At 39.3% G+C, this 14,450-nt stretch overlaps 1 protein-coding gene across 6 annotated transcripts in view; it reads left to right on the forward strand.

The window, feature by feature from the left end:
* gria1a (glutamate receptor, ionotropic, AMPA 1a) overlaps window positions 1–14,450 on the forward strand; it is an 88,287-nt gene that overhangs the window by 31,477 nt on the left and 42,360 nt on the right. For all 6 annotated transcript variants that reach the window (XM_044128011.1, XM_044128009.1, XM_044128008.1 and 3 more), the window contains exons 6-10: window positions 5,088–5,141; window positions 8,057–8,215; window positions 9,052–9,219; window positions 10,118–10,222; window positions 12,650–12,760. In XM_044128011.1, the coding sequence (XP_043983946.1) occupies window positions 5,088–5,141; window positions 8,057–8,215; window positions 9,052–9,219; window positions 10,118–10,222; window positions 12,650–12,760 (597 nt within the window). The remainder of the gene's footprint in view (window positions 1–5,087; window positions 5,142–8,056; window positions 8,216–9,051; window positions 9,220–10,117; window positions 10,223–12,649; window positions 12,761–14,450) is intronic.

Genomic DNA, 14,450 nt, shown 5'->3' on the forward strand with positions numbered 1-14,450 from the left:
TTTCAAATGTTTCCTGGGCCATTTTAATACTTTAATGTATCTGATCTAAACTGTCCATCCATCCATTTTCTGTTCACCCTTGTCCCTTAGAGGGGTCGGGAATATTGCTGGTGTCTATCTCCTGCTAACGTTCTGGGCGAGAGGAGGGGTCACCCTGGATACGTCGCCAGTCTGTCGCAGGGCAACACAGAGACATACAGGACACACAACCATTCACACACACACTCACACCTAGGGAGAATTTAGAGAGAGCAATTAACCTGACAGTCATGTTTTTGGACTGTGTGAGGAAGCCGGAGAACCCGGAGAGAACCCACACATGCACAGGGAGAACATGGAGAAAGACCCCGGGCCGGGAATCAAACTCAGGACCTTCTTGCTGCAAGGCAACAGCTCAACCAACTGCTCCACTGTGCAGCCCTCTGATCTAAACTGTAAAATCGTAACGTGCGTGTCCTGTATATTTAGGCTGTTTGTTCTACTGTAAGGTGAAATGCCAACCCACTCAAGTTTTTTACAGTCGTCTAACTGGGTTTCTTGTTGCATTGCCTTGTGGTTAGCCCATTATCTACCCCTCTGCCATGTTTCACAGGAGGCGTGGTTTTGTTTGAGTGATGTTCCCTTGAGTGCTATTTTATGAAATGATGAATCGCTAATTCAGCCATCTGGTACTTCCAAAAGTCTCATGGCTGTAGTTGCCAAGGACTGGAGTTTGGGACCTGTGATTTAGAGTGATGTGTAGTGTTAGTTTTCTAGATTCAGACCCAAAAGTTTGTTTTTGGCCTTATCAAAGAACACACCTTCTTTTGCATAATTGTTGTGACTTCTACTTGACCTGTGTCAAACTACTAGAAGGAACTCTTATTACTTGCTTTCAACAGTGTCTTCCTTTTTCACTTTTCTTCTCTAAAGGCCAGATTTTTTAGTGAACTGGTTGCGTTGTTAGACTCCTCTCAAGGTGCTGTTTGTTCGCTCCTGCTTTCTAATAACCCTCTGAAGCCTCTAGAGAACATCCATTTTCTCTCTGAGATTTAATAACACACAATCTGGACTTCTAAATTCAGTTGGCTGGACTGAAATTTAATCAAGGATTTAAGAGTAAACACATTATTTATATTTGCTAAAAAAATTTTTTAAAAAATTCGGAAAACCGTGCATTCTTATCTTTTCACATAATTGACCACATAAAATCCCAATAAATGAAAGTGAAGAAAATAGTTGCAATGTAAGAAAATGTTCTAAAGCTCAAGCGCTGTGGACATTTTGCGAAGGACTATAAAATGAGAATGAAAGGGCAGTGAATGGGAGGTAGGAGTTGGCGTTTGCTTTGCTCGGGTGCCATTTTTGTTTTTCTCTTGTGAAACATTAAGAATAGGAGCAATTTAAAACAAAGCGATTGCATCTTTAGCTGGCAATTTTTTTCCCATGATTGGGTCGTCACCCACTCACCCCGAGACCACTCAAAGAAAACAGAGCTTGGCATCACTCTCAACTGTCCGCCAAACACAGATTAGTCGCAGCTTATCAGCAATAATTTCACCAGGTGGACCTTTCAATGTGTGAATTTTTCCAGGTGATGATTGGATTTTATGTAGGTAGTCCTTTAAAACAGTGGTCAACCCTCCCTAAATTTTCTGCAGACCGGGGGTGGGGGATGGGACCGATGCCGTTGAGACCGATGCCTTGTTTCTTACTCATTCTGCTGCATGTTGGCGCGCAAGACGTAACCGACAGCATCCGGTTTAGGATTTTCACAATAAAAGCTCCTCCAGACTCAATACATAGAACGGACATATTTGGGGACAACTGCTTTAAAAGACTAATTCAAAAACCTCTCTAGGAAGACCATTTTATTTATTTATTTTTTCTTCCTTTCACAAGTCAGACAAGCAGTCGCTGAGTGTAAAATTGTTGCATTTTCAATCCTTCGTACTTGATGCACCAGCATCGAAACGCATTGATCTGTTTTTGAACTGATCCCAGCTTTCATGGCTACAAAAAGCTGGCAACCGATGTGTTACTTTCAGAGTTTGTGGCGCTTTCTACTTGGATAAAGAAACCTACTGTATATCAACATCTCTTCCCTTTTTAAATCCAATGTTGTTCATTATGGCTTTATGGCTGCATAATGGGGCAGTTTTTCAACTGGATGTTTCAAGCCATGCTGGTGACTTGTAGTAACAAAAATGTTTAGTATGATAAATGCTCCAGAATGATGTAGTCCATACAGTATTTGATTACAGCTGAATTACATTTGGTATTATTAACTCATGACGTGAGCAATACTTTAATGTCTGATGTGCTGAACTATAATTTGTCTTGCAAGCTCTGTACACTAATAACAGCCATATCTTTATTAAACAAGCCATTCATCAAAAGTTTCCTTTCCTAAACTGCTGCTCAAGTTGCTGATGAAGTATCCTGCACATTTGCAAACTTTCACCCTAATCCACCAAAGGATTGCTAATATTTTGCTTGCACAAAGTAAAAGAGCCTCCTGGGATAATGCCTCACATCTGGATGCATAAAGGAAAGCACCCATAAAAATGATGAATGCGTATCATATGGTCACGAAAAGCTCCAGTGTATTGATATAATACTAAACATTTTCCAGGACTATATTTACTTTGTACATCTGTGTGTTCACGATAACAAAACCTTCTTGCTATATACAAACTCCATTTTGATTTAGAATGTAACCTGAACAGCCATAACATGGAAGGACAGTCTTGTAAACAATAGACACAAAGCTTCTCTTTATAATAAGAGATTAATAACTTATTTTGGTATTTATTTATGCTTAAACACCTTTGTTTTCCGTCTTTATTATTACAGATAAGACCTTATTTATATTGTGCCGTGAGACTGAATCATTTGCTCATACATATGTTGACATGCTGTGTGGCAGATGCGTTGCTTTCGGCTGATTTTGCTGCTCAGTCAGTCCATACCGGATTCTCAGATTAAAAATCAAGCAGCCGATGAAGGATTAATAATCCACTGCAAGTTAGCTAAACCGCTTTCTTTTCAATCTGACCTGCATTTTGTCAGCATAGCTCTGATGTCAATAACCTATTATTTCAAAAGCCCCTCAAAGTTGAAGTGGTTCATTATTGCCTTTTTCTGACTGACCTTTATTCGGCAAGGTATAATTTATTTTTCGTCATTCATATTATTCATTTTTGAGTTCACTTCCTTTTATATTGTTTATAAATAAAAAGAAGGAAAAAATAAAAAACATTCATAGTTTCATCCTGTCGACTGAGGCTGCTGTGCAAAACTGTTATTGATGCCCCGGTGTCTAGAGTTAAGGTTATTGCATCAGGTTTCACCAGTTTACAGGAGCTGAACTGGAGAAGTTCCCCATTCAGACTACTGCCATCAATCACTGACATGCACTTGCTGCCTCACTGTTGTCCCTGTGCATCCAGACAATGACAAAGGCAGCGACACGTACACACAAACAGAAACACACACACACACACACGCATGAACGTGTGGCGACGCCTCTCCCTGCTTTGCCCTTTAAACTGACTCCTGAGTTCATCTCACACAGTACACAAAAGATGTTATGATAATGTCACGGAAACTATCCTGAGGGTCAACATACAGAGGAAGAATGTCATTTTTATTTATTTTTTAAATTTTTTTTGGAAGAATATTGCTTTTTGTATTTGTTTTATTATGGGGAGACGTCAAAAAAAAGAAAAACTTATTTTGTTGCAAATGAACTCTGCGTGACTCTTCAGATTTGCATGTAATATTAAAAGGAAACTGATGCCAAAACCTTTCCATTTGACAGTCCACTGTGGCGGTATTATGGCATGTTCATTGTTGTCTGCGCTGGGCTGCGACTCTCCTCCAACTCTCAAGTTTTCCTTGCTTGAGGCCTGGCCAGAGGGCTGGCCTACGCGCTGGTGTCACCATTAATAACAAATGCCACCTTCTGTCATGACCTGCAGTGTCATTGTACACACACAACACACACAGGCGCACAAAAGTCAAAAGCTTGTTCTTTTACATGCTTCCAATTATTATTTTCCTATTAGCTCTTCTCTGATATGACACATATTGACAACATTTGCACACAAACCCACTCTTTTAATTTTGGCACTTGGACATTTGCACGCTTGTGCTAATGCCATTAATGTGTAGCTACATGCAATCAGGCCATTTCATTCATGAATTATTCTCAGGAGTTCGTTGCTAGCTGTGGATGCTGGGTCAAGATTTATTTAATACTCACACAGAGAGCTGAAGCACCATGCAATTCATATCAGTGCGTTGGATGCTAATTAACTCGTTATGGCTTGTCCACACGCATTGTCAGCAAAGGCCAGGTGATGCAAATTTTAAGTATTCATGAGTGCTCTTTAAACACTCTCCCATTGAACAGAACTGACGACTGAAGCTAAAGCTTAAAGAAATATAGTAGGGTAGGGGAGCTAATTTAGATCCTCAGAAAAGAGAATGCTGTAAACTAGAAATGCACACATTGACCTTTTCTTGGTGAAAATCAGATTTCTGTTATTTTTTTATAACCACTGGCTCATTGATTTTAATTCCAGCCAAATTTATTCAAAGAAAATACTCCTACCATTTGTGAATGCTTTGGTAAATTACTTATGTTCTTGGAAAAAAAAAACAGAGTCCAAAAGAGACAGAATGTGTAAAAAAAAACAACCAAAATAACAGCAAACAATATTGCGGCATGCAATTTCAAGAATTTGCGAAAAGAAAAAAGAAAAAGAATAATTCTTACTCACATTGCATTATACTTGCATATAATTGTTTTAAACTATTAACTTGACATCTTCAGGCAGATCCACAATTATCTTCCTAATTTCTTTCCCGGTTATTTTAGATTTTCCCATGGTGTCACACAAGGAAGCAACATATTTTAAGTGTTTCCTTAAACTATTGCCACAGTTGTGCCTCTACTTACCTCTGTAGTATACAAACCATAAAATAATTGTTGTTTTCCCATTTTTTAAAAAAGCATATTGATGTCAGTGTTATTTTTGGAAACTTATTTTTGTTTGTGACAAAAGTTTCATTTTTTTTCTCCCCCTCCTTCTGTCTTTCAGATTGTAGAACAAGGAAAGAACGCAAAGAGCTTCCACTACATCCTCGCCAACCTGGTAAGAACTTGCAGTGACAGAACAGCTTTTTTATTGCAAAAGAGAATCCCACACACTTTTCCACCTACTTCATACTTTCATTGAATTTGGATTGCCAATAAATTGAGCTTTTAACTGTGTTCCTGACTTTCAGCGCTTTATCGCCGGTTTAATAGACTTGCGCGCACCCGATAAATTAGGGTGGAACTATCTGGTTTTACATCTTCTCATTCCATTTTCCACTCCAGCTATTCTTTCTCTGTCAAAGCAGCAGAAACGACAGCAGTTCAGCAGTAGACCAAAGCGCAGGAGGGTGATCTGTGGCAGTCTGAGGGGGGAAAAAAAGAAAAAACTGCAGACGTAGTTTGACAGAAAAGGGTCAGGCGAGCCTGTCTGTGAGAGCTTTATCTATTAGCGCTCTCTTTTGTTTTCATACCATTTCCCTCAGTGCCGATAATGCGTAGACAAGTGCGGCACTCTGTAAATGCCGCAAAGTGAAGTCTAAGCTGACACCAGCAGAAGCATGGGCCATAACAACATTAATATGCAGCCGCTGGCCCTGACAATTTCTCACCGCTCGGGTTTTAGATTGGTTCAATCTCTCTTGTCTGGCCAGTTTGCCAGATTTAATTTCAAATGATAAGGCTTGGACAGCAGGAGCGGCTGATTTGCAAAGTGTCTGCAGTTGTTAATAATGGGCCCATTTAAAGCTCTGTTTAATAAAAAAAAAAGGGGGGGGGCGTGAGAGGAAATTAAAGAATTAAAATAGTTTGTCTTTGTCCTTGCACCTTTTCTTACTTTTGCTAATTAATTTACTGGTCTGCATGTCAGCACGGTTTGAATTTCTTTCATCGCTTAAATGGGGTTACAGTACGTGTTGGAAGCACCCACCCCCCTACATGTCCACCATTAGCAAAGGCTAGTTTCTATAGTAACCTCTTCAGCTCGCTTCTTGACATTAATTCATTCATGGAGCGAAGAAAAAGCACAAGAAATGCAGACACGGACACCTCACCAGTCTCAAAGAAAGCGACGATAGCAGGAGGCAGTTTCCACTTTGTACCCATGCAAACTCCTTGAAAATAACTAGCTGAGATTTGTCAGGTTTTCTCCAACCTTGGTAGAGATGTATAAGGAGCCTTAAATAAATGATTCTTCTATTGTAATAGCTTTGTGTAATAAGTGTTAAAGATTTTCATTTATTTTTAGCACATTAACTTAGTGGGGGGTGAGGGGTAAATCCACTGTTCAAAAATAATTCTTTATACAGAAATTATTGATAACAAAATAATGGAGATTCATCCTGTTGATTCTTTGTATTATCCCTTCTTGTAAAAATGTATCTAGCAGGAAATTCTACTAAGCAGATCAGTTTGGTGGGGTGTTGGAAACTTTGTGCAAACAAAAAAAAAAAAGAAAATAGAGTTTTTGTTATCATTTGTTCGTAACCTTTTTTAGCTTAGCTGGTGTGTCGATAGCGTCTAACGGTTGTTATGGTGACTTGATGATGCCATGTTGCCACTTTTTGCTACTGCTCTGCACTTATTCCTTTACTATTGGTAAGTATGGATTCTAGTCCAGCTTATTTACCAGTGGATGAAGGAAATTAGGTTTTTAAGAAAGCCAGAGATCAGGAAATTCTGGAAACTGATCTACTTGTAAAAGTAGAAAAATTGAACAAATGTACTGCAATTAAACTGTGAAGCTATTTCGAGTTTCTTTATTCAATTGAACAGCAGGCTGTTTTCATCACTGTAGGAATATTAAAGATCAGAAGATGTAAAACAAATATTTTTTTGTGTAGCAAAGAGAGAGAGATGTGTAGCAAAGCTTTATGAAATTATGTCAGAACAAAGAAGAAGGAGAAATCACTGAACACTTTGTGCCATTAGACAGATGCCTGACGAGCAAGTGACAATGCGAGGAAGAACCTTATTTTTCTATTCATCTGGTAAAACTCCATCTTTTAAAAACCGCAGAGAATCTCCCACCCGTTCCCATTCACCTGCGTCTTCCTCTCTCCGCACTGACAGGCCACATGCTGAGAGACTGAAGCTCCAGCTCCTCTATTCTGTTTCCCTCCTGTAAAAAAGAAAAGAAAAAAACACACCTACATACCAGCCAGGGGGAAAAAAAACACGAGTAGGAGATACATTTCCTGCTAATCTCTTCCTTTTCTGTTCTGGGTTGCGTGAAGCATGAGCTTTATTTCACCCTGAATCCTGTAAGTTTTTGATCCTTTCATTTTTAACTGTAACCTAGGAGGATTTAGACCGTCACAGATTCCCTCTGGACTTGGAGCAGCTTGAAATGAGGTTTCTTATTGTCTGTGTCTATTTCTTTTGTCCTTCAAAAAAGAATCGGTGGCGTGTGTTCAATACGACAAACTCTTGGGCAAAATATTGACATACATACACTAACCCCTAGAAAGAATAAATACAGTTGCTGTGAGGTTCAATTATTCTATTAGTTATATTAGAGAATATGTCTTGAAAATGAGGCACATTATTTGTGAAAAAAAATCTGGCTAATCTGCGTTTCCTGTGGTCCTACTGCCACCTGCAAAATTGCACCACTCCCGATCAGAAACAACCAAGCAGAGGCACCGAATTGCTGTCAGTCATGCTCCTGTATGTGCTGCGCATGCAAGTTCAAAATTGCCAGTTTGAAGCAGCTGTGCTAATGTTGGGGAAACAACCTAAAGTTACAGCATAACCGCTTACATGCAGACATTTACAAAAGCAAAATGCATAAAAATATTTAAAAGTGCAGCACTAGCCATGGCCTCATCTCATGTAAATGATATAAATAATTTCTTAGCATCCTTGTTCCATGTTTCACCCCCACCCCCCCACTGAGTGCCTTAAGTTTCCTGTCTTGGGAACTACCTCTGTAATGTCTCTTCACTTCTAAGCCTGTGTTGCTGTCGGTCACAGGGTTTCCTAGACATTGACCTGACAGACCTGAGGAAAGGCGGTGCCAACATCACTGGCTTTCAGCTTGTTAACAACTCTGAGCCGAGCGTGAGCCGCATCGTCCAGCAGTGGATGGAGTTTGACAACAAAGACTCCAAAATGCCCAAAACTGGACTCAAAGTAACACACTTTTTTTTTAATTAACACTTTTGTACTGTATTTTTTTCAGAATTAAGAAATTACATAGTAGCACAAAGTGCATGATTTTGTTACCAAGTAAGATTACCTACAGAGAAGGTATTGTCATGAGATTCACCAATTTTTGATCAGTGTTTATTATTGCGTTTTGATTGTAAAAATTATCTTATTCTCTTATGACTTCCATTGAAGAACTTGAACATTATATGTTAGAGGAACACTTAACATTTTGGATTCAGTTTTAACACTGGAAGCACACAAGAGAAACAGAGCTACTCTTTGTTTAGCCTTCCTGTTATCTGAAGAAAGCCTTTAGCAACCCAGTTCCTGTTAGCATAGTTTGCTCATTGATGAGAAGTAAAACATTAACTTTTGGAGTTTCTAATGGTGCTCACCAGCTGATCAGGTTAAAAGCCAGCCACTTATAATTGCTAGGGCATTTTTCAGTGCTTCACCTCTTTTCCCTCAGTCCTGCGACATTTAACTATGAACAGCATAAAAAGGTTACAAAAGGCTTTGAATCTGCATTTTTCTTTCTTTAGATTTTATCTAAATTTGCTGGTTCAGATCTGAGATTCAGCTAATGATTGATGTTCAGCCAAGTTAAAATGGCTTCCACTTGCAAAGATTTTCAATTGAAAATCAAACACAGAGCCGTCTTTAGTGATGTTTTGAGGATAACAAATGAATAGGGTGAGATTTTAATATGTGAGGAATACACAGAATTCACGTCGAAGTATAGTTCACTTCTCAATTGCCTTCTTGGCTCTTTTTAGCATTTCGTAAACCTTGCGTCTGTTTGGATTATCCATTTGCAGTACATGGGCGCGCTGACATATGACGGGGTGAAAGTCATGTCCACAGCCTTCCAGTATCTGAGGAGACAAAGGATAGACATCTCTCGCCGCGGCAATGCTGGAGAGTGTCTTGCCAACCCGCCAGCCCCTTGGGGACAGGGCATAGACATCCAGAGAGCCTTGCAGCAGGTCTGCACTCATCCGTAGAGACACAACACTCCACACATGCACAAAACAAACGAACACACACACACACACACACATGCAGGCATGAATGCTCCAACTCTGCATAGACGTGAAGAAATCCTTGACTGGCACACTGGCTAACAGCTCCTGAGCCGGGGCTGGCTGAACAAATTAGGTCTCATTCTGTCGCATAAAGTTCACATTAAGTCATAGGAGAAATCCCCAGTATCAAATGTGACATCACGGCTAGTAAACAAAACCTGCGGGCAAAATTATTCAGCTGTGATCATCATGGGATATGACATCAACAATTGAGTTTAGAAATGTAATATTTGGCCACGGGAATGGTAATGGTGGCCTGGCTGTGAGGCTTCTTGATCTCCCCGGGCCAGACACAGCCACTTGGCACGTACACCGAGACGCGAAGAGAATTACTGTTATATTCACTATCCTATCTGTACAATATTGGAAAAATATACAGACAGGAAAAAAAAAAAAAAAAGATGGAGTATCCCCACATTGGCATTAAAAAAAATGGTATATGCGCATGCGTGCAGCCCAAGGCTCTGTCTGCAGAGGCTGTGCAGAGTCAATCTAGCCATCTGCCTGCGGACAGACTGGAGCTCGAAGCCGTGTTCGCTCAATTAACTCCATCACCAAGCCAAGATAAACACACTGCACTGTATGCATACATGCACACCGTCTGTCATTCACCTCTACAGGGACATGGGCTGCACGGACTTCCACAAATATGTACTATAGAAACACATTACAAACTGTTTTTAAAACACATTGCTAACGTTTTCTGGTTGATTCATCACGAAGTTGACTGCATACACCCGTCTGCCAGGAGTGTTGCAGCCTCAGCATGAGCGTCTGTGTACGTGTGACGTCTTTACAGGTTCAAATTGACGGATTGACTGGTCACATACAGTTCAACGAGAAGGGTCGCAGAACCAACTATACTGTCAGTGTCATGGAACTGGCCCCATCTGGACCCAAGAAGGTAAGCCAGAGGCATCCAGTCTCAGACATTCATTCGTGCCCAGGGAGCCGAAAAGTTGAGCTTGCAACGGTAATGTCTCAATAATCCGGCTCATTTTCTCCTGCACACTTTGATGAGTTCAAGAAAGACCTGTGGTCATATTTGTCTTGTACAAATTACAGTTATATTTGCTCTGAGTCAATCAGGCAGCAAAAAGGCCCTTATTAGTGGAATAACATTCATCTGAAAAGAAATCTTCTCCTGCAATAAGTGTAACACACCTTTACTGCTCCTCTGAAGTTTATGAACTTGAAAAATGAAAATGCTATATATCGTTTAGTCCATTCAAGATGAAAGAAAATGTGTGTATTGGTTAAATTTAGTAGAAGGAGCAGGTGAAATTGTTTCTTATATTGAAGTTGATATAAAGTGAAATATGATTTAGGTTTGAATGAACTGAGAAAATTGCTAATCGAAGCATGCAGGTAAAATTGGCTTTTAACCACAGTGACAAAGATTTAGCATGAAAAGGGACTGTATGAATAATGCGTGTCAAAGGTTTATTTGAATTTCTACCCCCCTGATAGTAGAAAAGCACAACTTAAATAGCAGTAAAGCAAATAGTGGTCCTAAGCTCCGCAATTTTAAATTACACATTCATGCTATTCAAAATCTCTGATTTATTCACACGGTGTTAGTATGCATTTTTTGTGAATTTCTTGTTGTAATATCTATTCAGCCAATTTTAATCAGACATTTCATGCCTTTTTTTTTAACTAAATGAGACAAGTATTTAGTGAGGGTCAAGAGACAAGAATAAAATAATTTAAACGAGTGGCTTTTATTCGTGTATTGCAATGAATGTTATCACTTTTCACCTTTTATTTTTAAGGTGGCACAGGTGTAACAAGCTGATAATAGCTCTTTAATTAGTTAGACTAGCACACAGTTGGCTCCTGAGCAGGCATATATGAATTTGGTAATTTATCATCTAAAATATTGAGAGCCATGTTTACCTTAAAGGGGTCTCTGTGCCATATCTGTCCATGTTTTTACGTGATAGAATCAATCAATCGCGTTTATTTGCATAGTACATTTCAGCAACCCGGCAGTTCAAAGTGATTTACATCGTGAAAACATAAACATTAAAAAGGTCTCACATAGACGACAATTGTGAAAACCAATATCAGACATTATTACATTGTGGGGAGTTACTCGGTTACTGTCAGACTCCTGTCACTCTGATACTTTCCGTGGCGTCTGATTAGGACTGTAGTTACGGTTTGATGAAACATGTTGATGATTTCGAACCATTTTCTTTTTTCAAAACCTAAACTTATATACGGACACCAGTGCCAGTTCTCGTTGTGTAAATTTGTATGGCATTTTTTTAAAACAGTGCCTTACCGAGGCAGATGGGTAAAATAATAGCTGAAGGCGGTGGTGAAAAATTCATGTTTTATTTATTTTTTTGTATTTATTTATGTATTTAGTTATTTACTGTGAACAACTGGCTACATAAACTCTTGGCTTTTATCAATGTTTGTAGAGTCTGACTAACATAAAGAACTGTTTTGCTTCCAGGCTCATTTTAAATGCTAATAAGTGTTTTGCTATATTGGTTTTCCACGACCGTAACAGGATTAATGGGGTAAATAAAGTAAATGGATAGTTGACTTCTAGTAATGATGAATTAGATTTTTTTTATTATTATTATTATTTTTTTAAACATACATAAATAAATAAAACCCAAAGAGCACATTTCCATAATCCAACTGGGATGAAAAAAAAAATCTAATACTTAGTTGGAACAAAGAGCACAATGGCCTGATAATAGTTCATTTCCTTGTGAAATATCAACTAAGTTTAAAGAAAAGATCATTTGTTGTTCACTGCAAAAAAAGCACTGGAGGTTCAGACTGGATCTCCTACTTCTGAGAAGAAATTATTGCAGAATGGTTTAAAGCGAAAGTTGTGAGATCGAGATAAATATTTGGCTCTCTGGGGTGTCACTTCTCTCAATTCCCACTGTCGTTATAATTTTGGCAGTTAAAAAAAAAAATGAAATGCTAAATGATAATATTTAGTTGATTTCTATCAGTGTTGTTGCATAAATGTTCGATGGCATTTTACAAATCTGTCATGATCCCCTTTCTGTGGGAAACTCATATCAACACGTGCAGGACTTCATACGAATCCAAACGTTTTCTTCATTTAGTTTTTGTATAGAAAAAAAACAATAAAAACAAACAATGGCACCTCTTGTGTTTTTTCAAGACCTGTATGAATGTGATGATTTTTTATATATATATATTTATATATATATAGCAAATGCTGCTTCTGAAATTCTTGCTAGTGATTTCATGGATCAATTAATTTCCTCTTTAAGTCTACAGAGGTAAGTAGCGGAGCTGAAGATCCCCCTCTGATTCATTCTCCTTTTCCTAGGTTGGCTACTGGAATGAAGATGAGAAGTATGTGAGCACAGCCAGCCTCTCAAGGGTCAATAATGACACACACGGACTGTTGAACAGGACATATATAGTCACCACTATTTTGGTAAGTCTCGAAATATGAAGTTCAAGGGATTTTGAGGGAGTAGCAGGGAAGAAAGATTGACACAGGGACAGTCGGGGTAACATTTTTCATTTTCTTTTTATGATGGAGTTCCCTAAAAGTTCACTCCACACGATGAATTTGGCAGACCTCTGTGATTGTTTCTCCCTCCTTCTCTTCCCTTCTCCAGCTATGTCGTGCTCTCCCACTTTCTGACAGACGCCTGCTCAGAATAATGTTCGCTTTATTGACTCTGCACTAAGCAGCAGTGCAGAGTTCTGGTGTCATGACACCAAGAGTTGAGGACCTGCAGAGTTGCATCTCATTTATTCCCTAATCTTTTAATCATGTTTCCAGTCTTAAGATGCATAAATAAGGGACGACTAGGAGGTATCAGTGCTGCTTTTAGCATAACAGGTGTAGCTGGCAAGAAGTAGAGCACTGCAGTTGATTAAAGAGATTATAAGGCCAAACCATTTCTTTCGCTTTAAAATGTCAGTCTATCCTTTCTTTCTCTCTCCTCTCTTTGGCTCAGCTGTCACCAGTAGCCTATATAACATGCCTTGGCAAGATTCTATTAAGTCTACTGTCCTATATATCAGAGATTTGGGTGATAAGGGCTGTGGGTTAGATTTGAGAAAAGCGTATTCTACATGTGTTGTAACCAAGACTTGTCTGTAGGTGACTTGTCATGTCACTTAGATTCTTAGGACAGTTTTCTCCACTGGGACATACGTATAGCCGACAACAGCTGGTGGAAATATGTTAAGCTATGATAATATGCATGCCACTACGGGTACAGGGTGTCCTCAGAGTCTATAGTCTCTGCGTTGTTAAAAATCTTCTGTCATAGAATACAGCATGTGTATAAACCAGAATTGACTTCTGGAAGGGTTCGTAAAATAGAAATATGTCGCCACTGCCTTGCTTTGTATTGGTGAAAAGGAAAGGCATAAACACGGGCTAGCTTTTACGAGCTTTAACTTCTAACACCGTCTGCTTCAATCCGATTGCATCAATTGTTTGGGCATTTGTTTGTTTTGTTTTTTTTTGTAAAGTCTACATACATTGACTTGTGTTTACATTCGTGAAAAGACGTAATGTATTTCACAAGACTGAGGGGCAGTGGATAGACCTTGAAGTGTTTAGTTAATGTCTCATGAAGGGACTGTCTGTAGGCCCCAGCCTGTTTCTATTGTGTGTCTTTCTTTTTCTGTAACTGTGAATGCATACCCCATGACAGCAAAGCGAAACAGACCTTTCTCTCCAGCATTTCCCTGGTGTGCCATTTGTCTGCCAGTGGGATACCGGGGTTGTGAAGCAATGATTTCCTTGATCCTAACCATAGGAGGAACAGAGGAGGCGTAGCTGCAGCATGATGAAGAATCCCCTAAACATCTCCACAGCCATATCAACCACATTGGCAGGATTTGCTATGCTCAGCAAAGCTCGGCTTAATAGGGGCTCAAACACCAGATTGTTTGAAATTGCTACCTTCCGATTGTTGGTGGAGCGTTAAGACAGAGGTGACCAGAATTCTGCATGAAATACAATTTTTCTGAAAGTGAAGTGTGGCCCCAGGTGTCATGACAGCTGTAATTTCTCAGGCCAGTCAATCAGTGTTAGATGTACAAACGATGGTATAACAGGAAACATGTTCCCCAGAACAGAGGGCTTGAAGGTGCAGTCATTA

This window comes from Gambusia affinis, linkage group LG09, assembly GCF_019740435.1.
Source record: "Gambusia affinis linkage group LG09, SWU_Gaff_1.0, whole genome shotgun sequence".
Taxonomy (NCBI): Eukaryota; Metazoa; Chordata; class Actinopteri; order Cyprinodontiformes; family Poeciliidae; genus Gambusia; species Gambusia affinis.